This window comes from Jaculus jaculus, chromosome 10 (genome assembly GCF_020740685.1).
Source record: "Jaculus jaculus isolate mJacJac1 chromosome 10, mJacJac1.mat.Y.cur, whole genome shotgun sequence".
Taxonomy (NCBI): Eukaryota; Metazoa; Chordata; class Mammalia; order Rodentia; family Dipodidae; genus Jaculus; species Jaculus jaculus.
In genome coordinates this window covers 29,639,501-29,667,158 of record NC_059111.1, presented here as the reverse complement: position 1 = coordinate 29,667,158, position 27,658 = coordinate 29,639,501, and the positions used below count along the sequence as shown (strand labels likewise).

General features: G+C 40.5%; 1 protein-coding gene and 1 long non-coding RNA gene across 3 annotated transcripts in view; one reads left to right on the top strand and one right to left on the bottom strand.

Moving 5' to 3' along the window:
• The window catches only part of Me1 (malic enzyme 1), a 146,067-nt gene extending 137,745 nt beyond the window's left edge, over positions 1-8,322 (bottom strand). The window contains exon 1 of the mRNA XM_045160291.1: positions 8,207-8,322. Coding sequence (XP_045016226.1) covers positions 8,207-8,284 — 78 coding nt within the window. The 5' untranslated portion in view covers positions 8,285-8,322. The remainder of the gene's footprint in view (positions 1-8,206) is intronic.
• Positions 7,508-27,348, top strand: LOC123464014. Of its 2 annotated transcripts, none has more exons than XR_006639308.1 (3): positions 7,508-7,769; positions 12,680-12,723; positions 26,788-27,348. It is a non-coding gene; the product is annotated as an uncharacterized LOC123464014 (long non-coding RNA). The 2 variants fall into 2 exon arrangements; XR_006639309.1 differs by lacking the exon at positions 7,508-7,769 and adding an exon at positions 8,165-8,236.
• The last annotated feature ends 310 nt before the right edge of the window (positions 27,349-27,658 follow it).

Sequence of the window (27,658 nt, the reverse complement as noted above, 5' to 3'; positions counted from 1 at the left end):
TTCCTAAATACTCTGATTCTGAGAAAGTACTTAAAAGTGTATGTGATTAGAGAATCTTACCAATTTTTGTTCTATAAAATAAAAGTAATTACTTATGTCTCAGTAGATTACGGAGAAGGTAAGATGCAGCCTTATGGATACTATAAAGTGTTACATAAGCACTTGGTCACTAATAAACTTAAAAATTAAGTTAGCAAGTGTTAAGTAAATACTGACTTCCATTCCTCATATTCTGGTTAGGTTTTAAAGTATCTAAATTTAAGAATCATGGATGGGAAGATTGCTAAGTGGTTAAAGGCACTTGCTTGCAAAGCCTGATGGACTGGGTTCAATTCCCTAGTACCCATGTAAAGCCAGATGCACAAAGTGGTGCATTAATTTGGAGTATATTTGCAGTGGCAGGAGGTCCTGGCACACCTACACACCTTTTCTCTCTCTCCCTCTTTATTTCTCTCAAATATTTTTTAAGTACTTTTTCTTTGAGGTAGACTCTTGCTGCAGTCCAGACTGACCTGGAATTCACTATGTAGTCTCAGGGTGGCCTTGAACTCACAGCCATCCTCCTACCTCTGCCTCCTGAGTGCTGGGATTAATGGCATGCACCACCATGCCTGGCTTCTCAAATATTTTTTTAAAAGAAGAATCAGCGGGGCTGGAGAGATGGCTTAGTGGTTAAGGACCTAGCTTTGACTCCCCAGGACCCACGTAAGGCAGTTGCACAAGGGGCACATGAGTCTGGAGTTTGTTTGCAGTGGCTAGAGGCCCTGGCATGCCCATTTTCTCTCTGTTTGTCTCTGTCTTCTCTCTCTACTTGCAAGTAAATAAAATATATTTTAAAAAATCAGGTTTTTGTTGTTGTTGTTGTTTGCACGTGTCAAGGGAGAAGCATGGGGCGTGTGTGTGGTGTGTGTATGTGCGTGCAGATGTGAAGGAAAGAAAATGCCAGTGCTTTTCCTCTATTGCTCAATCTGTGAGTTTTCTTGAGACAGAGCCTCTTTCAACCTGGAGTGGCTAGTTTCCCAAGCCCCAGCAATTCTCTGTTCTCTGCTCACCACAGGACTAGGTTAAAGGCATGCATGGCCATGGACAGCTGCTGTATGGGTGCTGAGGAATCAAACTCAAGCAATATCAGGCCTTCATGTTTGTGGGGCAAGTGTTCTTATCCACCAAGCCATCTTCTCAGCCAAATAATTAGTTATAAGATACCTAGGTCAAAACTTCTTCAAAACCAATTGAGGGCTGGAAAGATGGCTTAGCAGTTAAGGTGCTTGCCTGCAAAGCCTAAGGACCCAGGTTTGACTCTTCAGGTCTCATGTAAGCCAGACACACAAAGTGATGCAAGTACACAAGGTCACACATGTACACAAGATAGTGCATGCATCTGGAGTTCCACTGCTGTGGCTGGAGGCCCTGATGCACCAATTCATATTCTCTCTCTCTCTCTCTCTCTCTCTCTCTCTCTCTCTCTCTCTTGCTCTCACTCTCACTCTCATATTAAAAAAAGAAAAAAGTCAGTCTGTTGGGCTTGCCTCAAAAAAAAAAAAAAATCAATTGAATTTCTCACCTCAGGTTCATAGACCTAACCATAGACCTCCAGACAATTAGTAAGCAATTTAGGAGTTCTTGAACATGGGCATATTTTTCACTAATTCTATGTGCCCCTTTATATTAACTGAAATAAATAAGAAAAAAATACTAATAGCACTTCCTGTGTCTTTGTAATAATGACATATTTCAATATCACATTACATGTTGTATTGCAAGATACATGATTTCTGCATGCATATTGAAATATGATCTATGCTCATCATCACTTTAGAAGTATACTAGTTTTAGATCTACAATAAGGTTCCTTTCTAATGACATGAAGATGCACACAGGCTAATAATGTCAATAATCTTCGTACTGATGTCTTTAAAAAATGAAAGCCCAGGCTGGAGAGATGGCTTAGCAGTTAAGCGCTTGCCTGTGAAGCTTAAGGATCCTGGTTCAAGGCTCGATTCCCCAGGACCCACATTAGCCAGATGCACAAGGGGGCACATGTGTCTGGAGTTCATTTGCAGTGGCTGGAAGCCCTGGCGCACCCATTCTTCTCTCTCTCTCTATCTGCCTTTCTCTCTCTGTCTGTCGCTCTCAAATAAATAAATAAAAACTTAAAATAAATGAAAGCCCAATCCAAGAATAGGATACCTACCAGTGAATTGTTAGTCAAGGAGGTCCCTAAGGACACCACACAATACAGGTTATTACCAATGCACTTGAACACCAGAACTATATGATAGGACCCTACTGCTGAAGACACCACATGCTTCAGTTGTACAACTTAAGAGAAATCAAACTTGAAATGAGCTGGAAGCTTCCTTCTTGCTGACTAGCTATCATAGTGCTGGGAATTCCTCTGTAGGTTATTGGAGGATTAAAGTTATCATCAGCCTTACCCAGCAGTGGATGCTACAAGTTACACAACCAAACAACCAGGCAAGTTGTGCACACCTGGTACAACAGTGACATGACTGTTGTTGGGATAACCAAACTGATACTAAAATTCAAGCTAAAGCCTACGGTTGGAGAGGTCATCAGGCCTAAGAAGGGAGCTATGGCTGTGCTATTTGCATCAAATTGTCCTCTATGTTTATTCCTACAGATCAGTGCTGCTCTCACTTTTTATTAGAAAGGCTTCTTTTAGCAGATGGCAGTGACTACTGGGGAAATCCAGAACTTATCAAAGTGCTGCTAATAAGTGTTGAGTGCTCAGAGCTAAATGAGACACCTCAATCATGCCACCCAAGGCTCACACACATTTGAAAGGTGACTGAAAGAATGTGAGAGCCAAATGATAGGGAGGAATGCTTTGGAACAATGTCTTGTGGGCATGGTGTGGCCATTGCATTTGTAACTGAACATCAGTAACTTCATTATTCAAACATACTCAAATTAAAAAAAAAACAAACAAACAAGGAAATGCCACTTTTAAAACATCCAGAAAAAATTATGTATTACATACACATATGATTTGAATGAGTAAAGATTTCTTAATAGAAACAAAGGGGAAAACGGGGGATGGGATTTTTAAATAATGAACAAAATAACTGCCAAGTTATTACTCTATAGTTAATGAAAAGACCATCCAAAATGAAGGTAAAACTCCAGACACATGAGCCACCTGCTGTATCTGGCTTTACAAGTGTATTGGGGAATTAAACCCATGTCATTAGACTTGGTAGGCAGGCACCTTAACTGCTGAGCCATCTCTCCAGCTCTCCTCTCCATTTTAAACTCTTCAAAAATATGTATGAAGGTTAAAAAGTTATATTAAGTTGTACCAAAATTTTATGTACTTTGTGAATATGTATTTGAGTGAATATAATACATACATAACTGTACAACTGAGAAAGGCCACTGAGATCCATAAGATGGTGCTGAAACATTCCAACTGAGTAGTAAAATATTACTGTTAAGTAGACTGTGGAAAAAGTAAGTATATGCATCCTAATTGCCTGGGTAAGTACTAAAAGAAAATGAGTATACAAGGGGATATGATTATATGCCAAATAGACAAAATATTCAAACAATGGAAAAGGATGAATAGATACTTAGTAAAATGGAGACAGAAATCTACTCATCTATAAAACCATCATATGTACATGGTCTAAACACACATTAAGGTGCATAGAAATTGGTGATGACTGAAAGAAAAACTGGCTGATTAGACCATTTCTGCTTCTCAGCTGACAGCTCTTGTTGGGGTCCAGGAACTGACAACCTCTAACTCTGCGTGTCAGCAGTTCTTGCTCTAAATTCTATTTTTAACATTTATTTTTACTTTAATAAAAGAGAGACAGAGAATTGGCACACCAGAGCTTTATCCACTGCAGTCAAACTCCAGATGCATATGCTGCTTTGTACACATGCGTGACCCAGTGTGCTTGCATCACCTTGTGCATCTGGCTTAACAGGTTCTGGGGAGTCAAGCCTGGGTCCTTAGGCTTTGCAGGCAAGTGCCTTAACAACTAAGCCATCTCTTTAGCCCTTATGCTCTAAGTTTTGACTAATATCTCTGGATCCTTTAAAAGCCAGTGCTATCTCCATGTTATAGATGAAGCCTTATTCTCAGAGACAGACAGATCAACTGAATTATCATTTGGAAAACATAAATTTCCTAAGAAACTCAAGAATGGAATTCTTATGTAAAAAGTTTTTTGTTCCTCTGAGATACCCTGTACCAAGAAACATATGTTGAAAGTTTTCTATTTGATTATCTTTTATTTCTAATATGTCATATAGCATCTTCTTTTTATATTTTACTTAATTTTAAAAATTTAAATCTAACTTTATGTTCTCATATTTTTATAAAATCTTTATTATTTTACTCCCCAAATTTAAACGACAGAAATGTAAAGGCATATTATCTTCTCTCTAAATTTAAAGGCTTCAAGTAGCTGACAATAGTAGGGTTGATAGCTGATTTAGGCTTATTATAACTCCATCTCCATGTCCTCAGGAAAAATACTGATGCTTTATGTTTTCAAAATTCATTTAAGACAATAATCCTTCCTCTGAAAGTATTTTTCTTTGATAATTATGAGAGACATTTTTCTCTTTTCCCTATATAACAGCCAAGTAGGTCTTGATAAGCTGGGATGCAAGCAGATACAAAAGCACTTCTCCACAAGCTCAATGGATTTCAAGGTCAAAAATGCTGACCCAAATTAATTTTTATGAAACATTATCACTTTCAAGTGATTAGTGACTAACACAGTGAAGAGTGATTTGGAGACTTACAAGTCATGTCATTATTTTATCTTAGCAACAAAATATATTAAAAACAAGTTACTCATGATAGAACTATCAATTTATGTTTTTCTATAATTTCATAAATAGAATGAACTAATAAATTGAGAAATAAAAATAAGCATAGTGATTTTATATAGAATTTTAATTTGGTACTGATGTTTATGAAATGTTATTATTCCTCATGAAACTTCAGAGAACATTTGAAACAAATCCTCTAGATCAGAAGGTATCCTCAGAACAAGAAGCTTTAAATTAGACATATATACATAAGACAAGTATACACAAACATCTTAAAACTAATTTAGGCTGCTGGGTCTAGTGGTTCATGCCTGTAATCCCAGCACACAGGAGTCTGAGGAGAACTTCTTTGAGTTCTAGGCAAGCCTGGGATACCAAGTCTTAATCAAACAAAGGCCGGGTGCGGTGGCGCAGGCCTTTAATCCCAGCACTCGGGAGACAGAAGTAGGAGAATTGCCATGAGTTCAAGGCCACCCTGAAACTATACAGTGAATTCCAGGTCAGCCTGAGATACAGTGAGTTCCTACCTCGAAAAACAAAACAAAACAAAAAATCAAACAAAGCCAGGCATGGTGGCCCACACCTTTAATCCCAGCACTTGGGAGGCAGAGGTAGGAGGATCACCATGAGTTTGAGGCCACTCTGAGACTCCATAGTGAATTCCAGGTCAACCTAAGCTAGTGTGAGACCTTACCTAAAGAAATTAAAAAAAAAAAAAAAAAAAAGCTATCTGCCCTTGCTGTGATAATAGGTTGTGTTGTGCCTGTAATCTCAGCCCTTGGGAGACAAGGGCAGGTATATCTCTGAGAGTTCAAAGCCAGCTTGGTCAATAGAACAAGTTCCAGGCTAGGCAGGGCTACCTACACAAGTGGACCATGTCTCTAACAAAAAAGCCAATGGGTAAGCCATGTGTGGGTTTGGTGGCCATTGACTGTCACCTAGCACTTGAAAGACTGAGGGGGATTTTAGTGAGTTTGAGGTCAGCCTGTGGCATGAGTTCCAGGTTAGCCTGGGTTTGAGTAAGACTCCGCCTCAAGAAAAATAAATAACTCTGCGTACTTTTTAAAGACACTGAGATTCTTCTCCTGTAATAAAATAAATAAAAATGACTAATACAAAAATGACATGGTACAACTGTATGCATAAAAACAAAAGTAAAGCAATAATAATAGGACAAGATAATTAGGAAACCTTCCTTAGAAAGCTCATTATTAAATCAACTAAAATCAATAATATTTTAATTATAGGTATTACACAAAAAAGGAAAGAAGAAAATCAGCAAATATAAATGGAAGGCTTAAATTGTGGTATACTCATGAGGTGAATTTAGGAAGACAGTAAAACAGATTAACTTTACATTTATCACAATTGGACATAACATTATAAATACTTAGATAACAGGAAGAAAATTTGAGTAAAATGCTGGTGAAGATTTTTATTTCATATCTATATGCAGGACAGACTAATCATGGAAACAAAACCAGCAAAACTGTTGTTACAGTTACCAACAGAAATGGTGATAAAATCTGTGATAAAGAGTGTGGTTAAAGAAATCTTTCCACAGACAGGTGACAGGCAAGGCTACTAGGAGAAAGTTAAGACATTGTTAGGATTAGTGTTCATTTTGAATCAAAATCCTGGACTGCTAACAAACTTAAAGGTGCGAGGTCTTCATGGTATGGCAAAGCAAGAAGGTTGCATTGCTCTGGTTTCAATGGTTGATAGACGGAAATCATGTTACCTCCAGTAGGCACCACACCTATGTCTTAGAATTCAATGAGTGGAGTAAAGTTTATTATACTGATTGCCCTGGAATTGGTGAACTAGATTTTGAATCCAATTAAATATTAACACAGCTAACAAAATGCAATTACAAATGTTAAAATGTGTTAACACATGAATGCTGCACCTTGGTTCCTGTAGTGGAAGATCTCTGTGATAGTATCCTGACGTAGATATCAGCTGTTTCATATAAACAGGAGACAAAGGGATTTAATATAAATTTTTGATGCAAACACAGTGAAGGTATAAGTAGACTTGCTCAGGGATTTCCTATTCCATCTACCTACTCTTAAAAGACACCTTTCTCCTTGGCTTGAAGAACATCAAACAGGTTATACTACTCATGTGGTCTTGTTAAGGACAACCCATAATTTCATCATATATTAGAGCAGGCAGGTAACACGTGAACATCTCAAATTGTTTTGTCATACCAAACTTTAACTTTGTTCTACTAAAAATATCTCCCTCCCTACAGAATTAAAAAAAGGGGGGGAGGAAAAGAATCAAGGTGGTAATTAAATTCATTTTCAGGGAGTAATATGAAGAAGCAACTTAAAACTTTATATTATGTGACTATAAATAGTAAATAATCATAGATCTGTAAAGGTTGGGCATCACCATAGAAATAAAATAACTCATGTTATAAATAATGCATTAAATAAATCCCAAGTCTTTAAGCCATTAATGACCAACAGATTACCAGCAACATGACTGAAGAGAGAAAGCTGAAGTCCAGTTCCTAATAAAAAAGGGGGGGGGGTATTCTATTCCAGAGACAATCCCAAAAGATAAACAGACCTCCACGTCCCTGCTGACTCATGTAATTTTCAATGTATTGAATAAATGGGGAATGTGACAAGTACACCCAGAAACACAAAAGGAAAAATCTACAGACAAACCTGTCTGCAAGAAAGAAAGAAAAAACAGCATCTGTACAAGCAAAATTGATCCATTCTGTGATACTTTCATTTAAGAGAGAGATTTTAGGTGTCTGGGGGAAAATGGGAAAGGGTTGGCGACGTTACCAGAAGCTTAAGAGAGATGATAGTGCGTACACTGAATTCTCTTTCAATAAAAATGCTTAAAAAGAAGCATTTTAACGTCTGAAGGACGATATTTTCAAAAGAACAGCATCAAAAATGAAGTGACCTGGCCACGCTGGAACGGTTTTCCAGGTGAGCCCTGCCCGGCAGTGTCCGAGGCGGACGCCGCCCAGCGCGCACTCCCAGCCTGCCCACCGGGTCCCGCGGGCATCCCAAGCGGCGAACCGCGGGGCGCCGTAGGCCGTCGGCGCCCGTCCCGGCGCAGGCCCGACCTGTCGAGTCCGCCCGTCTCCCCCCACGCCCGCCACCCTCGCCTCGCCGGTGGGCGTCTACGGGGCGGGGGGCGAGGGGGCGCGGGCGACTTCTGGAGCTTCCGCGGTCCGCACCGGGATGCTGAGGTCGGAGCGCGGGCGCCGCCCTGCCGCAGCGCGCCGGGGGGCGGGACGCGCGGGGGGCCGAGCGGGGGGCCGGGCGGGGGGCCGGGGGCCGGGGGGGACGCGGGCGGGGGGCGGCCGGCCCGGGGCGCAGCGGCCGGCGGAGGAGCCGGGGCGCAGCGGGCGCGGGCTCACCTTGTTGAGGTGCGGGTTCCGCGTCAGCAGGTATCCGCGCTGGTGGGTGTGGCGGCGGCGGGGGGCTCGGGGCTCCATGGCGGCCGAGGCTGAGGCAGCGCCGAGCGCCGAGTGCCGAGTGCGGCGGCGGCCGCGCGAGGGAAAGGCCCCGCGGCGGGGGGCGGGCGTGGGTGGCGAGAGGGGGTGGACGCCGCGGCGGGAGGAGCCGCGCTCGGCCGAGTCCCCGGGCCGGGCCGGGCCGCCCGCGAGAAGCGCTGAGTCATGGCCGGCATCGGCCGAGGCGGCGGCTGAGGAGGCGGCGGAGGCGGAGGAGGACGCGGGGTCGCCCCGGAGCCGCCCCGCTCGGCGCGCGCACGGCCGGGAGCAGGCCGGGTCACGGCGGCGGGAGGGCCCCGCGGGCGCGCGGTGGGAGGGCCCCGGCCGCTTCGGCGACCTCTGGGCTGTCGGATGCCGGTCAGGCGGGCCCTGCCTGCCCGCGCTGGATGCCAGCCATGCCCCGCGGCCCGCGGACGACGACGACGACGAGGGGGAGGGGGAGGCGGTCAACCCTGACCCACAGGCTCGGCCGCCCGCCCTCTTCCCCCGCGCGCCCCGAGACCGAGCGCGCGGGAGGCCGCGCCAGCGGCTCTGCTGGACCCCGGGGGTTACCAGCTGTTACACTGCACCCCGGAAGTGCGGGCGCTGGCCCGGCCCGGTGAGCAGTCCTGTGCGCGCATCCTCGGTACAGGTGGCCCGAGCTGTGGAAACCGGGATATAACACAAGCCACGCTCTCTGTCCTAGAAGAAGTGGGGTTTTTTCTTTTTTCTTTTTTCATTAATAAAAAGATGGGCATCGGGATAGGTGCTGTTTCACAACTAAGAATCCTGGTGCTGTGACTGAAATTCATACTTGAAGTTCAAGAAATGGAAAAGTACTCAGATCCAAGTCAGCCCAAAGGAGTGTCCCACAAAAAAAAAAAAAAAGTTGGGGGGGTAGGGTTGGAGCAGTAGCAGTAGACACCACAGCTTTCTGGGCTCCAGGTTGTAATCAACCCCTTCACAGGTCTTTCTCAATTAAACGTAATGGCCTGCTTATTAGCTGTTCACCTCTGCAGATCGATAGTACAGGACATTGTTAAGATTATTTGTCGACTGGATATCTCAATAAAGTTGGCACATACCCATCACTGTATTTTCGTCTAATTATATTCCTCTACCTTATTAGAAGGCTTTGTACGCCAGTAGCATTTTTGGCTATGCTTATCTTGGGAAGCTCCTTTGACATAGGCTTTGAATTATCTAGCCTCAGTTGTTTTATAGAGAGCATTATATTAGCATCACAGTTTTTTTTTTTTAAAAAAACACCCTTGAACTTTAAAGACACCTTTCATTGTAAATTTTATAATCCATAAGTAATTGACCCCACAATATCTGAGAAGACGGTGTACTTTACAAAACTCACTCTCCTAAATTAGCTGAGGCAGATTTCAATTAGAGAGCTGCTTTGTGCAGAGTGAAACAGTTTGACACCTAGCCTAGAAGATGCTTACAGAGAAAGAAAAATGTCAATAAAATTTTATGATAATGAGGCTCTTATGCCATAAATTTATATATGATAACTGTCCACTCCTGTTGCTAGGATTCAATATCTACAGCTAGGAAGGCTCATATAAACAGAATACTCCAGCAGTGTATGGGTGCTCTTCCTCCAAGCCAACATTGCAAAGGGATTACAAAAGCCAGACAGTTCAGGTGAAGTGCATATCTGCTATCTGTATGTTTTCTTTTCTTATGAAATGCTCCCAGTCCTCTTGGAAGCAGCTGAAGCATTCATTTTGCACATTCGTATGCACTTCCATCAATACTAGGAGATTCTTTGTTCCCACGTCGATGTTGATTAGACAACCAAACTTGTCAGCTCTTTTGAATCTTTTTGCAAGAATAATTTTTATTGGCAAAACGTAGGAAAATAATTGCACAGAAAAAAACAAAACAGTCATTGTACAGCCACTTGGTATACAACTGACAAGGTTAAGTACATTTCTTTTTTTTTTTTTTTTTTTTGCAATGAGGACACCATGGCAATCTGCCCTGCAAAAAGGACTTCAGATCTTCTTGACCTGTTCAGCTGCTCCCCCACCTTCAAACCTCCTAATGAAAAGATTTGGACACACCCTCAAAAATAAATATTAAAGTAGGGGCTGGTCATGTGACTTCTTAATACAGCACTTGCTTACCATGAGTGAGGCGCCAAGTTTGGTCCTTAGTGCATTTGTTTATCCCTTAGTGTATTCAAATTATATATTGAGGACCTACCATATGCCAAACCTCAGAGTAGGTTACTGGTGTACAGATAAGCTTATGGGGAGAAACAGCCAATACACAAGTGAAGAAGTAGATAATTACAACATCTGAAACAGAAAAACTAGAGTGTACTCCAGCAGTTAGCAACACAAAATCTTATTTTAAAATGTTCATACATTTTTTTTTTTTGTTTTTTTGAGGTAGGGTCTCACTTTGGTCCAGGCTGACTTGGAATTAACTCTGTCATCTCAGGGTGTCAGGGTGGCCTTGAACTCATGGCAATCCTCCTACCTCTGCCTCCCGAGTGCTGGGATTAAAGGCGTGCGCCACCACACCCGGCTAATTTTTTTTTGATTTATATTTATTTATTTGAGAGAGAGAGAGAGAGAGAAGGGGCATGCCAGTGCCTCCAGCCACTGCAAATGAATTCCAGGTGCATGCGCCACCTTGTGCATCTGGCTTAAATGGATACTGAGGAATCAAACCTGGATCCTTAGGCTTCACAGGCAAGAGCCTTAACCGCTTAACCATCTCTCCAGCCCCCAAAATATTCATGCTTTTAATTATTATATATGTTGTTTTGTCTTGCATATGTGTGTGGTATATGTGTGGATGCACATGTGTGTACATGTTTATGCTCATGCATGTGAGGACCAGAGGACAACCTCTGGTATTATCCTCAGGAATGATGTCCATTTCTTTTTGAGACAGAATGTCTCATTGGCCTGGAACTTGCCAGTTTGGCTAGACTGACTAGCCAGCAAACTCTAGGGGTTTTCCTGTCTCCATTTTCCCAGTGTTAGGATTACAGGCCTATACCACTACACTTGGCATTTTTATGTGAGGACTGGATATCAAACTCGGGTCTTCATACCTATGAGGAAGCATTTTACCCACTGAGCTATCTCTCCAGCCCTGCTTTTAATTTTATTTTGTATAATACTTGATATCCTTGTATTTAAGTACTTGAAAATACCACTGAATGATAGAAACATTTTTTCCAAGGGTAACTACAAGGCAGCATTAGTAATACTTAAGTTACATGTTTGTAGCAGATTTGTCCCCCACTAGGTATATTCCTAGGAATGTTTCATTAATGCTGAAGAGGAAATTGCTCATTTAAACAAGTAATAGCTTGTCAAAGAGGTATTAAAAGTGGTAGTTTAGGGGCTGGTGATGTAGCTCAGTTGGTAAAGTATTTGCCTAGCATGCACAAAACCGTTGGTTAGATCCATAACACCATATAAACTGGGCACAGTGGCACATGCCTATAGTCTTTGCACTCAGGAGATGGAGACAGGAGGGTGAAGAGTTTAAGGCCAGACTTAGCTACATAAGACCATCTCAAAGAGGAGTTATTTGATAGGGGAGAGGCAGAATATTGGGGATGGGCGGAGCTTGGAGGAGTAGAGGTGGGGAGGGACTTACACAAAAGGTAAGACAACATGAATCAGTTCCATAGAAACCTCATTCTGACTAGCATGCTACAAAATATAACCACTAATAAGGGGGGAGGGGAGACAGCATGGACGGACAGAAGGTATAACAAGCTTAACTTTAAAGCCATGGAATCTGGCCAGCAAATTCTAGGCCCATAATTGGGGTGGCCCCACAGTGAGCTTTTGGCCAGGGAGACCCATGAGGTTTCCAAAACATATAGGCCATTGCCAAAACATGCAATTACCTGCTAAAGCTAAAAGGTAAAGCCCTACTGCTGAAGACACCCAGGCTTCAGTCACAGGACATTGTGCTGGAACCAAAAGGGAAACTAGCTATCACCTGCCTAGCCCTCATAGTGCTGGAGAGCCCTATTGGAGCCAATGGGGGACAACAGTCAGCAGCAGCATGAGTAAGAAGGGGCCCCTGCAGACTGACTGTGAACTCAGCCAGCTGGATAAGAAGTGCACACTTGTGCAATAGTGGCATGCAGCCTCTGCAGGTAACCAACTTTTTTTTTTGATTGTACATGATGCCTACTTAATGAGAGATAACTTATATCTGGTACAGAAAACCGTATCAGAATTCCATGGTTATGAAATTCAGACTTCAGAGAGAAGCCCCACTGCTCTCTGGAGAAGAAGCATGGGTTTACACACTAAAACAAACAAACAAAATCTCCCAAATAAATGCATTTTTGCTTTAACACAAGGTGCTCTCATTCTTGCTTAGAGATTCTGTTTTATTTTACAGGTGACTGAGGACATGGAAGAAAACCAAAATTCATCCATAAGAAGGTAGTTGATGTTTCACCCTGAGATTTTCCACTTTTACCACATCTGCCAGGACCCAGGAGAAATTGCAGAGGAAGTAGTGATACGAATACTGCTCTTACTTCTAGCCTGACAACCTGCTCCAGGGTGATGGTGACAGATCAATTAAGACCTATCATTTGGGCTGGAGAGATGGCTTAGCGGTTAAGCACTTGCCTGTGAAGCCTAAGGACCCCTGTTCGAGGCTTGATTCCCCAGGACCCACGTTAGTCAGATGCAGAAGGGTGTGCATGCATCTGGAGTTCGTTTTCAGTGGCTGGAGGCCCTGATGTGCCCATCCCCCCCTCAAATAAATAAATAAAAATGAACAAAAAAAAGAAGAAAGAAAAAGAAATTTATTTTTAAAAAGCTATAAAAAAAACCTATCAAAGCAGAAATCTAGAGGCTACAGAGAATTGAGCACTAAATCAAGACTGCCTACAGGCCTGCCATGGCTCAGAGAGCTTTGTAGAAGAGGGTGTGGAAAGACTGTAAGAGCCACAGAGTAGGTAGGAATACTCTGAGGCAGTCTTTCCCACCCCCACCACAGGAACTGACTGAGGCCTTCATGACCCACAGTGAATACCATAACTCCACTGAGGAGAATCCTGAGGGTAATGGGAACAGTGGTGAGGAGATAAAAGGGTATAGCCAATTATAATATATATATATATATATATATATATATATATATATATATGTATATAAAATAATTTTTCAAAAGAAAAAGAACTATCGCAAAAAGCAAAAGAAAAAGGTAGTTTGGTGTATAGAGTGAGAATAAGATTTCCTAGGCTTCTTTATCACTTCTGACATATATGTCCTTAACAAGTCAGTTACCTCCCTCTCAGAGAATGTGTTCCCATCAATAGTAAGCACTGGGCTGGAGAGATGGCTTAGCGGCTAAGCGCTTGCCTGTGAAGCCTAAGGACCCCGGTTCAAGCCCTGGCGCACCCATTCTCTCTCTCTCCCTCTATCTGTCTTTCTCTCTGTGTCTGTCGCTCTCAAATAAATAAATAAATAAAAATTAAAAAAAAATAGTAAGCACTATATGAGTATTTGTCATAAATAAATCTGGCACATTTTTGTACATATTTAATTTTGCTTAGAAAGAAATCACCACCAAAACAACTAACTTTGGGAGATTTTGTTTGTCTTTTGAGATAGAGTCTCAAAATACAAACAAGTCTGTGTAGCCCAAGGTGGCCTGGAATTTGTGATCCTCCTGCCTCAGCCTCCTAAGTGCTGAGATTACAGGTGTGCACCACCATACCTGGCTCCTAAGTTTGTCTTAAGAATACAAGTTTTATTTTCAATTTTAGGAATTAAAAGTGTAGTCATTAGAAAGAATTTACTGGCTATTGGTTGAGTATTAATCTTGGACAACGAATACCAGTGTAGCAGATTATGCTCTTCATGCTTATTACTGTCTTATAATAAACTAAGTGATTTATGAAAATACTTTTGTTTTCATCTTACTTTAAAATTATGGGATGAAGCTACTTGAAAGTAATCATATACATGGAAGGGCTGGTTAGTTTTTCTCCAACATTACAATATAGCTTCTCCAATAAATAATTTATCTAAGTTCAGGGCCAGCTATCTCTATACTACATACTAAACCTTGCCATTCTCATTGCCTTCTCTAGGCTGAGGAGCAGGACAGCTATTCACTCTATAAGAAGAATTGAAATTACATCACCCTAAATTTGGACATAAATATAGAATATTCTGATTGTATAAAGAATGTATTTTTTCTTTCATCTTTTTCTTTTTTATTAGATATGGACACATGTTGGTGCCATCCTTTCCCTACTCCCTGCCCCTTTTCTTCTTTTAATAATTTTTTGTTTATTTTTATTTATTTGAGAGTGGCAAAGAGACAAAGAGGCAGATAGAGAGAATGGGAGTGCCAGGGTCTCCAGTAACTGCAAACGAACTCCAGACACATGCACCCCCTTGTGCATCTGGCTAATGTGGGTCCTGGGGAATCAAGCCTCGAACTGGGGTCCTCAGGCTTCATAGGCAAGCACTTAATAGCTAAGCCATCTCTCCAGCCTGTCCCTGCCCCTTTTCTGATGAGGGCTTCCTCCTTCAGGATGCAAGTCAACCCCATGGGGATTGTGGGTCATGCATTATGGGGGATGGCGAGAGGAAATGTCTCTGTGCAAAATGTCCCAACATATGGCTCTAACAATCTTTCTGCCCCCTCTTCCGCAAAATTCCCTGAGCTATGGTGGGAGCATTTTAAGTCTATTTCAGTGGTGGACACTTAGGAGCCTATGGATCTCTGGTTTGGTAGGTTGAGTGTCCTCAGTATCTTTTTCCATCCCACTTGTACTGATACTGGATTCACTAAGAAAGCAACACTCTTGCTTATCTCCCCAGTTCCTCTGTGGTTTCAGCTGGGCCCAGGTGGAGTGCACTGGGTCATTTATCTCCTCAGGTCCAGCTACTGTCTGAAAAACAAGCAGATTCTCCAACAGAGAATGAAGTCAGCACCAGTTAAGTGGAATAACCAGTATTAATTTTGAGAAAATTAAAAGGGTTTATACCCTCATATACTCTAAGTTTATTGGAAGCTTGACAATAGAAAGTGAAATCATTATATGGATATGATTCGAATTTGTTTCCCGGTTCCAGATATGGTTTCCTTCCCACTGAGCAGATCTATTAGCCAATCCAAGAGCAGTTGGTTACCCACCATGGCTGTGTGCCACTATTGCACTTGTGTGAGCATCATATCAATCACACAGGTTGTTTGCTTCTGATTCACTTAGACTTTGAATTGCTTGGACAGATGTTGGCCACTCCCTCCCCCCCCCCAGTAGCTCATGTAGCTGTAGCACCTTCCAGCACTAGGTGGACTAACTGGGGACTGGCTGTCCTCTGGATTCCAACCAGGAGATCTCTCCATAGTCTGTGCCAACAGTGTTTGGTGTCTTCAGCACCTCTGGTTGGTAATCAGATGCTCTGACAGAAGTTTGTCTTGTTTGTTTTGGGAGATCTAGTAGGTCTCTCTGATCACCAACTCATTGTGGATGTAGACCACATCCTGGTACAGGGAATTACAAACCAGAACCAAGGGAAAATAAAAATAAAAAGCCAGAGAAAAAAGGGAAACAGGAGAAATTTGAGGTTAAGTTTCATTTCACTCTCTCCAGGGTCCTTCAATACAGGCACTCCCTCTAAAGTCCTCTTGAGGGTTCCACCTTTTAGTCTCACTTCTAAGGAACAGGATTCTATGGTACCAGTTAAGTTTGGTTTCAGTTTCCCTTCTCCCAATCCCTACCCTCCCTGTTGTCCCAAGCCTCAAGAAGCTATTCATTTATGTCAGCAACTTGGGCTGATCCAGATTAGGAAGTGCAGATAAGTAAGACCATGCAGTGGTTGTCTTTCTGTGATTGTGTGAGTTCACTTAGAATGATCTGTTCCAAGTTTGTCCATTTTCTACAAATTCCAATATGTCATTTTTTTTTTTACTGCTGAGTAGAATTCCATTGTGTAGATATACCACATCTTGGTTATCCATTCATCCAATGATGGGCACCTAGGTTGATTCCAATTTTTAGTTATTATGAATTGAGCAGCTATAAACATGCTTGAGCAAATATTTCTGCACTGAGATGTGAAGCTTTTAGGGTAAATGCCCAATAAGGGAATAAAAGGCTCTGTTGGTAATTCAATATTCTTCCTTTTCAGGAGTCACTATATTGATTTCCACAGTGGTTATACCAGCTTACATTCCCACCAACAGTGAATGAGTGTTTCTATTTCTCCACAGTCTCACCAACATTTGTTTTGATTTGATTTTTAATGTTTGCTATCCTTACTGGGGTAAGGTGAAATCTCATATTTGTTTTAGTTTGCATTTCCTAATGGTTAGGGATGTTGAACATTTTCTTAGGTTTGTGTTAGCCATTTGTAATTCTTTGTCTGAGAACTCCCTATTTAGTTCTCTACCTGACTTTTGGAGTGGGTTGTTTGATTTTTTTTTTTTATTGTTTAGTTTTTTGAGTTCTTTGTGATTCTAGATATTAGGTTTCTGTCAGTGGTATAGCTGGCAAAGATTTTCTCCTATTCAATGGGTAATCTATTAGCTCTGCTTATGGTATGTTTTCTGTACAAAAGCTTTTTAGCTTCATGAGATCCCGTTGGTTGAGTGCTTGTTTAATTTCCTGGGCTATTGTGGTTTTGTTCAGGAAGTCTGTTTCCAGTCCTATACCATGGAGAGTGCCTCCTACTTTTAAAGAATGTATTTAAAAAAATATTTTCATTATTTATTTGCAAGCAGAAAGAAAGAGAGAAAATGGGCACACCAGGGCCTCCAGCCACTGCAAGTGAATTCCAGATGCATGTGTCACTTTATGTACCAGCTTTATGTGTATGTGAATACTGGGGAATTAAACTCAGGTTTCTAGGCTTTGCAGGCAAATGCCTCAACTGCTGAGCCATCTCTCCAGCCTCCAGAATGTATTTTATAGTCATGTAACATATTGCCTCAACTCTTTTTTTAATTAATTTAATTTTTATTAACATTTTCCATGGTTATAAAAAAATACCCCTTGGTAATACCCTCCCTCCCCCCCCACACTTTCCCCTTTGAAATTCCATTCTCCATCATATTACTTCCCCATCTCAATCATTGTACATATATACAATAACAACCTATTAAGTACCCTCCTCCCTTCCTTTCTCTTCCCTTTATTTCTCCTTTTTAACTTACTGGCCTCTGCTACTAACAATTTTCCTTCTCACGCAGAAGCCCAATCATCTGTAGCTAGGATCCACATATGAGGGAGAACATGTGGCACTTGGCTTTCTGGGCCTGGGTTACCTCACTTAGTATAATTCTTTCCAGATCCACCCATTTTTCTGCAAATTTCGTAGCTTCATTTTCCTTTACCGCTGAGTAGAACTCTATTGTATAAATGTGCCACATCTTCATTATCCACTTATCAGTTGAGGGACATCTAGGCTGGTTCCATTTCCCAGCTATTATAAATTGAGCAATAAACATGGTTGAGCACGTACTTCTAAGGAAATGAGATGAGTCCTTCAGATATATGCCTAGGAGTGCTATAGCTGGGTCATATGGTAGATCAATCTTTCGCTGTTTTAGGAACCTCCACACTGATTTCTACAATGGCTGGACCAGATTGCATTCCCACCAGCAGTGTAGAAGGGTTCCTCTTTTTCCACATCACTGCCAACATTTATGATCATTTGTTTTCATGATGGTGGCCAATCTGACAGGAGTGAGATGGAATCTCAATGTAGTTTTAATCTGCATTTCTCTGATGACTGGTGACATAGAACATTTTTTTAGATGCTTATATGCCATTTGTATTTCTTCCTTTGAGAATGCTCTATTTAGCTTCAAAGCCCATTTTTTTGATTGGCTTGTTTGATTCCTTATTATTTAACTTTTTGATTTCCTTGTATATCCTAGATATTAATCTTCTATCATATATATAGCTGGTGAAGATTTTTTCCCATTCTGTAGGTTGCCTCTTTGCCTTTTTCGCTGTGTTCTTTGCAGTGCAAAATCTTTGTAATTTCATGAGGTCCCAGTGATGAATCTGTGGTTTTATTGCCTGAGCAATTGGGGTTGTATTCAGAAAGTCTTTGCCAAGACCAGTATGTTGAAGGGTTTCCCCTACTTTTTCCTCTAGCAGATTCAGAGTTTCAGGTCTGATGTTAAGGTCTTTAATCCATTTGGACTTAATTCTTGTGCATGGTAAGAGAAAATAATCTATTTTCATCCTTCTGCAGATATGTATCCAGTTTTCCCAACACCATTTGCTGAAGAATTGCCTCAAATCTTAAACAGAAACAATCACTGCATTTTCTCTATGGTTTCTGTGAATTCACAGTTTGAGAAAGGCTTGACTCCTTAGTTCTTGCTGTGAAGTTTCTCACATGGTTGCAGTTAGATTTACTGGCATGCCATTGTAGTCCCTGCTACTCAGAGGGCTGAGGCAAGCGGATCACTTGAGCACAGAAGTTCAAGGCCAGCCTGGAGTACATACTGTCTCAAAAAGAGAGAATAGGAATAAAAGAAGAGAAGAAAAGAAAGAAAAGTGTGTTCTGAGACTGGAATGAAGGGTAGCTGGTGGAATAGTTGAGACCTGTCCAGTGATACCACATTCATGCTTTGTGTCTCTGTCTCTGTCTTCAGGTGGCCACAAGCTGTTTTCATTTATGGTCTCTCATTCTAGGCTGGTTTGAGTTCCTCGAAACAAAAACAAAATTTTTATATGGAATCTACCAGTATACAGAGCAAATATCCCAGAGAACAAGGTAGAAAGTGGGTGGCCTAGCTTGAAAAGTCACCTATTGTTACTTCTGTCTGGATCTAAACTCCTCAGTGGAGGAATGTCAACGTCACATTGTAAGAAGAGTTTGTGTGCTGGGATATCTGTTGAAGTCACTTGGAAAATAGCATCTTATACACAGATGTATGAAGATATCTGTCTCACATTTATTCCCATCATTTTTCTAACACTTACTCACCTGGCATATATGTTGGGTGTTACACTTGACATAGATTGTAGACATCAATATAAACTGTGTAAGTAAACAAGTTGAGAAAAAAAAGAAAAAAAACTTATTCCAGAAAAGGAACTTAAAGAGTACATATATTGGTCTGGAGAGATGGCTCAGCAGTCAGGTGTACTTTCTGGTGCAAGCATGAGGAGGACCCACATGAACAGCTGTGTATGGCTATGTGGACCTGTAACCCAAGTTCCATAAGTGAGCAGAGACCCAGGACTTATAGATCAACAAAGTCCAAGATCAGTAAGGGACTCCTGCTCAAACAAGAATGGATGGAAGAGTGATGGAACAGGACAGCTGACTTTCTGCTCTGGCCACTGCAGACAAGCACATGGGAATGCAAGGATGCATGCATGTGCATATACCACACACACATGCAAAAGAATACTTATATACTTATATCATAATTGAGTTTAGACTCAGGCTTAAGTCCCCACTACATCTTCAGTGGACTGTTGGCATAGTTGCTGATGATGATTCTGATCACAGAGGGTTCAACTGCCTTCTGAATTGTTTTTGCTGTGGCTTAGTGAAATATATTTTATTTTAATATTCTGAAAAATAGCAATTCCTAGAAAAATATGTTAATACTCAGCCAGAATGTTAAATTATCCATCATAAATCATTCTGCAAGCTACCTTAAGTATCTGAAATAGTTAGATGATTGTTACATAGAATGTTAACAAGGGGCTATGAAGGAATTACATTTTTGAAGCAGACATTTGAGCTCATTGGAACCATATTTCATTTAGCTGTAATAGGAATACCATATTAAAAATAATGCTAGAGAGTAAAAATAATGGAAAGAGAAATCTTTAACTTAGAGAAATATGCTTTAAGGCTGTTTGATAGTATGTTTAATTTTGTAGTTCTGAAGTGTTTGAAGTTTGCATTAAAAAGTATACATTATTTTACATGTAAGGAAAATACTTTTAATTTTGGATCATACCCACGGGGAGGTATAATAAAGCATCATTCTATAAAAATATAGGGACCACAGCTTTTCTCTTTGTTTCACAGGAAGTTTGAGATCTGGGTTTGGCATTATACTTCATTAGCCTCCCACAGTATGGGTAGTGAGTGGCTCTGACAGCTTGCCAGGAGGTGCTAAACTCAACCACATAATGCAATGCTGAGATGGGGCAGGATGAGTTTCACAATATCTTACTGTGCCAAACACCTGTGCAGATCCACCCTGCTCTCCTTACTTTGAAATAACTGGACTAAAAGCAAACAAAAATGATCTAAAAATAAAAAAATTAAAGCTGGAAATCAGATAAATTTTAACCTTTTTTCTTAACCATATAAACTGAATTTACCATTTAATCCAGATTCACTTAAATAATGGATTATCATACGGCTTAGATAATACACACAATTGATTTTCAAATAGAACATGATGTTAGCCAGGTACCAACTACATGGCATACCTTTAATCCCAGCCCTCAGAAAGTGGAGGTAGGAGGATCACCACGTGTTCAAGGCCAGCATAGGCTACAGAGTGAGTTCCAGGTCATTCTAGGCTAGATTGAGACCCTGCCTCAAAAAAACAAATGATGTTAATGGGAATTCTGTAAATAATTATATTATGTGATATTTTACTTCTCAGTGTCTACATCTTTTGAATTTTTGATGTTAGAAAATATTTTAAGTGTGATTTATTTTCAAGCACGAAATCATGGTTAAAAATATTTAACTTTCTTCTTGGAACTATTGCTTTTAAATTGCCATTCAGTTCTAACACCATATTAAACTTTTTGCCTTATTTCAAGCAGAAAAAATTTAAAAGTCCAAAGAAATTACATATACAAAAGAACCTTATTAGGTTGTTTATTTGGTTTGAAAAATCTCAAAAGACAGAATATTCTTTGTTTTGGAAGCCACCTCAACACACAAACTTCATTAACTTGGAACCAGTGAGCTATGTCTAGTGGCTAGCATCCTGCCAAAAATACAAATAAGCCAGTATTAAGTACCAGCTACCCATATGTAATGCCACTAGAAACTTGGCATTTCAAATCTAGTCCTAAGCAAAGTCCCTAATGTAAAAGCTCCAGACTTTCAGTTTATGGGAGAGGCAGAGTATGTGAGGAAAGGTTGTACTTGGGAGAATTATACAAGAGAGTCATTCATGATAGTTGAAGAGGCTTGAGAGAAAGCACATAGGCTAAAGGAGAAACTGAAAATGTTAAGATAAAATTTGTCATTGGGAAAACAGCAAGATCAAACCATTCTCCTGAAGACACAGTCCAATTCCATAAGAGGAATTAAGAAATTTGGGGGTTGAGGGAATAATCATTTAGAATTGGTAAGAACATCATTATGTGTGGGAGTTTGAAAATAACCAGGCTTTGAATACTTGTTTTCCCCTAAAAATTCATTTAATCTCTCAAGAGTTCCCAAGTAGGCTAGAATTTATACTGATGGAAGACTCTTTCTATGTAATTGTTTGCTTCCACTCTGTTCATATTGAGATTTGGAAATGGGTATTTCATGCTAGAGCCTTATGCCAGGAAAACTATACTCACCTACCCTAAGATCAGTCCCACCCCTGTCTCCCACCCCAGGGGCAGGCTGGTTTTCCTCTGTGGCTAATAGGACAGAAAAGGTCCTGGTGCATTCATTTCCCTGTCCTTCACTGTGAAGCTTCATAACTTCATGACAGACCTGTTGGGCTGTGAGAGGCCTGGGCGTGAGGCCTAGTAGAACTTCCTGAGCCTAGCTAAAGTTTGGTGATCTGTCTCTGGCCAGCTAGGACTCAGCAAGACGCCTAATGGCTTCTTGCCTGCTACTTCCTCACAGGAGTTGGAATTATTATTTCAATAGTCATAGTTTACTACTGGCCCTTACCTTTCCCCCATCCTAGAATCCCCGCCTTCATCCCCAACATTATATAGGCAACCGCCTGTAACAATAAAGCGAGTTCCAGGCTGGAGAGATGGCTTAGCGGTTAAGCGCTTGCCTGTGAAGCCTAAGGACCCCGGTTCGAGGCTCGGTTCCCCAGGTCCCACGTTAGCCAGATGCACAAGGGGGCGCACGCGTCTGGAGTTCGTTTGCAAAGGCTGGAAGCCCTGGCGTGCCCATTCTCTCTCTTTCCCTCTATCTGTCTTTCTCTCTGTGTCTGTTGCTCTCAAATAAATAAATGAATAAATAATTAAAAATAAATAAATAAAGCGAGTTCCTGCTTTGACAAAACTCCCCGACTCAGTGTGGTTTTTCTCCAGTGACTAGGAGAGGTTCTGAGTCTACTGAAGCTCATCTTCCTCCTCAACCCCTTGGGAGGAACCAGCGGGCCTGGTCCCTCCTCAGCACTACCCGCTGGGGGAGTCTGCCACAGACCTGTCATGAGGTTAAAACTGGGTTGAGGAGAGAACTAAGACCATTGTTTCTACCATGGCCTTGGGGCAGGAATTAGGTTTACCAGGTGAGCCAGACTGTACACAGACACTGAGGAATCCTCACACACTCCCTTAATCTATTTCCTTTCTTCATATTTCACTAACCCTTGATACAAGACAGGGCTGGAGAGCAAAACATGAGAAGACCACGGAGCAGAAAAGGATGGAAGTTTCCAGAACACAGGCAAACTTACAGCACAATTATAAAAATCACTGCATTAAAACGAGTTATCAAAACATTCTCAAGAGCTGAGTGTGGTGGTGCACACCTTTAATCCCAGCACTTGGGAGGCAGAAGTAGGAGGATTGCCATGAGTTCAAGGCCACTGTGAGACTACACAGTGAATTCCAGGTCAGCCTGGGCTAAAGCAAGACACTACCTCAACCCCCCCCCCAAAAAAAATAAAAGGTTCTCAAAGTCTTAGAAATAAGTCATAGCTCCTAGTTTGCCAGATATTAAATGCTTAAAAGTTTTTAAGGACAAATCCCACATACTTTAATTCATACTTTGATGTATTTATCCTGTTTATTGACAGGGAAGCTCAGATAATTACCTAAAAAGTACCTGTTAGTTAATATCAACATGAAATCATCTGGATGTTGTTATGTATTGTTCCTATAATATCTATTAAGAATCAGTAAGTCTATCGCATGAAGCTAAAATAGACCTTTTCTGGTGTGTGTGTTCACATTAATATAACAATATATATAATATAACAATATAACAATAATATATAATATAATAATGTAATGTAATAATATAACAATAATAATATAACAATATAACAGGTGTACATGCACCACAGTACATGTATGGAGGTTAGAGGACTATGTTGGTCCTTGCCTTCCACCTTGTTTGAGGCCGGATTTTACATTCACCGCTGCATTTGCCATGCTAGCTGGCCTGCCTGCTTTGGGGAGATTCTCCTGTGTCCACTACAATGTCTGACTTTATTATGGGTTCTGGGGATCTGAACCCAGGTACTCATTCTTGCAAGACAAATGCTTAAGCCACTGAACCATCTCCCTAGTGCAAAAATAGAGTTTTAATCACATCTTTCTCTAATATGAACATGCTCTTCACAAGTAGACCTACATGTAGAAAAAATAAGAAAGCAAAAAAGATAAAACATGACATTTCACAATGGTTTCTAAGAAATTGAAGAGAAGTAGAGAGGAGGGAAAGTGGTATTTTAATTATTACAGCTAAATATGCTGTCATTTCTAGACCTCACTTCCACTACCCCATACCTCAATGAAGATAATCCATACCAATTCTTCCAGGATTTTCAACCTGTATCAAACACATTGGAGTTGCTTCTTTCTCTAGCGATATAATTTATTGGAATTTAAATTTCTTTAGTTTTTCAGGTCTGCTTATAAGTCTTTAGAATCTGTACTGTTTGTATAGAAGGGATAAATCATACCACAACTCTCCCTAGGGAGAGTCCTTTTAGAAATGAATAAACAAATCTCCTACAACAGGCCAGTTTTGTCATAACCATTAACAACTGAGGTGGATATAAATATAAGTTTACTTTTATAGTTATAATTGCAAGGGTTTTCTCATCAGGTATCTCCAATTTCCTCATAGTCATTTGACCATCAAATCTAATAATTTCAATAAGGCATTGTCAATATTTCTCTCTTTGACCTTATTAAAATGAAACAATAGATCATTGCAAAGAAAAACTTAGGGTGAAGAAAAGGTTGTTGGAGAACCAATAAATTAAATATTAAAAAAAAAAACACACACATTAAGTCAGCTAACCCAGTAAGGATGTTTTTGATGTGAATATGCTACTCTTACTATGAAATAGTAGTATTTCACTGAGATCTACCCTAAAGATCATTTCAGTAATTTTGAAGTATCACATAAGAGTCTTTCCTGGCAATATATAAGGTGGTTGGCACTTGATGGTTTCATTATCTACTAATATAAGAGATTACCATAAATCCCAGTGGTCTAAAACAAGGACATTTTTAAGTGATAGAAGCAGCTCTGGGGAGCAGTTCCAGGCCTCACACATACTAAGTGCACCCTTTATTACTGACATATGTCCATATTCCAATAAGGGCATTGTTTTTTAACGTCACAGGATTTGTGGATCAGAATATAAGAGGAGGCTTTTCTGGGACCCTGGTCCAAGGTCTGTCACAGGCTCCAGTCAGTGTCATAGCCAAGATAGCCTTCATTTCAAGGCTTGGCTAAGGGTCAGAGAGGCCTTGCTCTGTCGCTGCAGATGGTAGCAAGAGTCTGTTCCTGGTTGCCATGCCAAATGGGTCTCTCCATGGGCCAGAATCAACATGACAACTTGCTTCACCAGAACAAGCAAGTGGGGGGAGGGGTAGGAAAGGGAGAGACAGAGAGAGAGAATATAGAAGTCACAAACTTGCATAGCCTGATTTCTGAAAGGACTTCCTGTCACTTTTGTCATAATATGTAAGAAGTGAGTCACTTTCATCTACACTCAAGGGGAGGGGACAGTATGACATATGTGGACATTAGGAAGCAGGGATCTTTGCAGATTTCAGTACTCTTAATTGTTTGCAAAGATTGGTGGGCTTCACTTTAATAAAACATGGCCTATATTTTTGTGTATTCTGAAGTTTAAAATCCTTTGGAATAATTGCTTATGTAAAATTTAAAATAATTGCCTAGTTTTTATTTGATAACGATCTTATCTGAATTTTACTAAGCCACTTTTCTTCTTTATTTCCTTTTGGTGAGATAGGGTGGAAGCTAAACAAATTAAATGTAATTAATATTTTAAATATTATTATATAATATAAATGATTAACTTAAATCTGTATTTTTTGAGGTGAGGTCTCATTCTAGCTCAGACTATTTACTAAACAGTTTCAGAATGGCCTTGAACTCACAGCAATCCACCTACCTCTGCCTGCCAAGTGCTGGCATTAAATGCATCTGCCACTATTCCTGCCTACAATTACATTTTTTTGAAAAAAATTTCTACATTGATTTGTCTCTCTCTCCATACACACACACACACACACACACACACACACACACACATATCACTTCTTTAACACATGTATCATTCATTTTACAAATAAGTTGTGGGAGGGCTGGTAAGATGGCTCAGTGGTTAAAGACATTTGTTTATAAAGCCTGTCAGCCTGGGTTCAATTCCCCAGTACTCACGTAGAGCCAGTTGCACAACCTGGTGCATGTCTGGAGCTTATTTGCAGTGGCAAAAGGTCCTGGCATGCCAATACTGTCTCTTTCCACCTCTGTCTCTTAAATAATTTATAAAAATATTTTAAAATTAAGTTCTGACAAAGGGTTCTTAGATTATTCCTTCACAATATGACAACTCACCAAAGAACCCCATCTAATGCTTTCAAAATTTCCCCTTCCTCTGCTACATCAAGATGTTTTTGCATAGTTATTTGATGTCAAAATGTGATATATGTATACATTGTATTCTATAGAGTTAAGAACATAGACAATGAATTCTCAGATAGTCTCATGAATTTGCTTCATGGGTTTCCTTCCTGTACCCAAATAACAAGTAAAGCAAAAATTACTGACTTTACCCTCAAATCATTTCATCAATGCAACCAGTGTTGGACTCCTCATTCATTCAACAAATATTTGTTGAGTTTCTACTAGATGCCAGTCCCTCTCCTGGCAGTGGAAATACAAATCCTATTCTCAAGGAGTTCCCATTCCCAGAGGAAGGAAGTGGCAGAAAACACACAGAGAGATGTGTACAATATCAAGTGGAAGTGGGCAGAAAATAAGCAGAATGCACTTGAAATTTTTGAAGCCATAATTGAAATATACAGTTCACCTTAAGTCATCCCCTCTGATCTTGCATAAAGCCTTTTATCATGAGCAAAGTACACTGTGTTCATTCAAGCAAATATTTATTAATCACCTAATATGGGCTAGGCACAGTGCTCAGTGCTGGGGATCAGGAGAGATAAGCATGCCACTTTGCACTTCACTGGCTGGGCTTACAGCATTCACTTCATCTATCAGTCTCCTGGGATAGAGCTGGGAGTTCCCCCAGGTCTGGTTCAGCTAAGATGGGCTTACTTTTACTGTATCTGTTTCTCTCTTTAGGTTTCATCAAAATCAATGAATGTCATTGGTATGGGACCCAATCCGAGATGCTCATCAAGACCATACACATACTTCAGGAAGAAAGCCACTCGTGCTTTACCAACCACAAATCATTCTTCGTCTCAGACGTCTCCATCTTCCCTGACCTGATTCTGTTCATCAGCTGTGCCTGCCATGCTGGGGCTCAGCTGGCTGCGCAGACCTGGGACATGGAGGCCTTGGTGAAGTTGGGCCCCTGCTATTGCTTGTGTTGCTGGAAAGTTTTAGAAAAAAGACACAAATTAAATTGTAAGCTAAGACTCTCTCTCCTTTTCATCAGCTCTTCAGGGATATGCAAGGGCAGATAAAAATCAAAAATAGAAGAGAACTTCCCAAGGACAATGTGTTCTGTGGTAATATTTTATCTAAATAATCATATCATGTAATCTTTTTCCTCTACATAAAGACTAATTCTCTGCCCACACTCAACAAAATGTGTTCTTTTTAATTCTACATTCTTATCAAAGGCAAATGCTTTCCCACACTCAGAAATGCATTCTTAGTCCTCTGTGTATGTGTTTTTATGCCAAGATTCAAAGTATTCATTCTAAAAGCTTTTGTTTGGTTTTTAAAACATACACTATAGCATAAAATAATGTATTTTTATGCTTGACTAACAAATAATCATTATTTCTATGAGTTACTAATCATCAATCATTTCTATGAGTGCTTGAGAAAATGTACCTTCAAATTAAGAAGTAGAGGAGAATTTCTACCAATTTCATATACTAAAATGATTATTAATTATAACTATCATCATGTTGCTATTGACCAGGTTAAATTAATAACCCTAACAATAAATTAACAGTCCTGATTCAGCTTAGAAGAATAT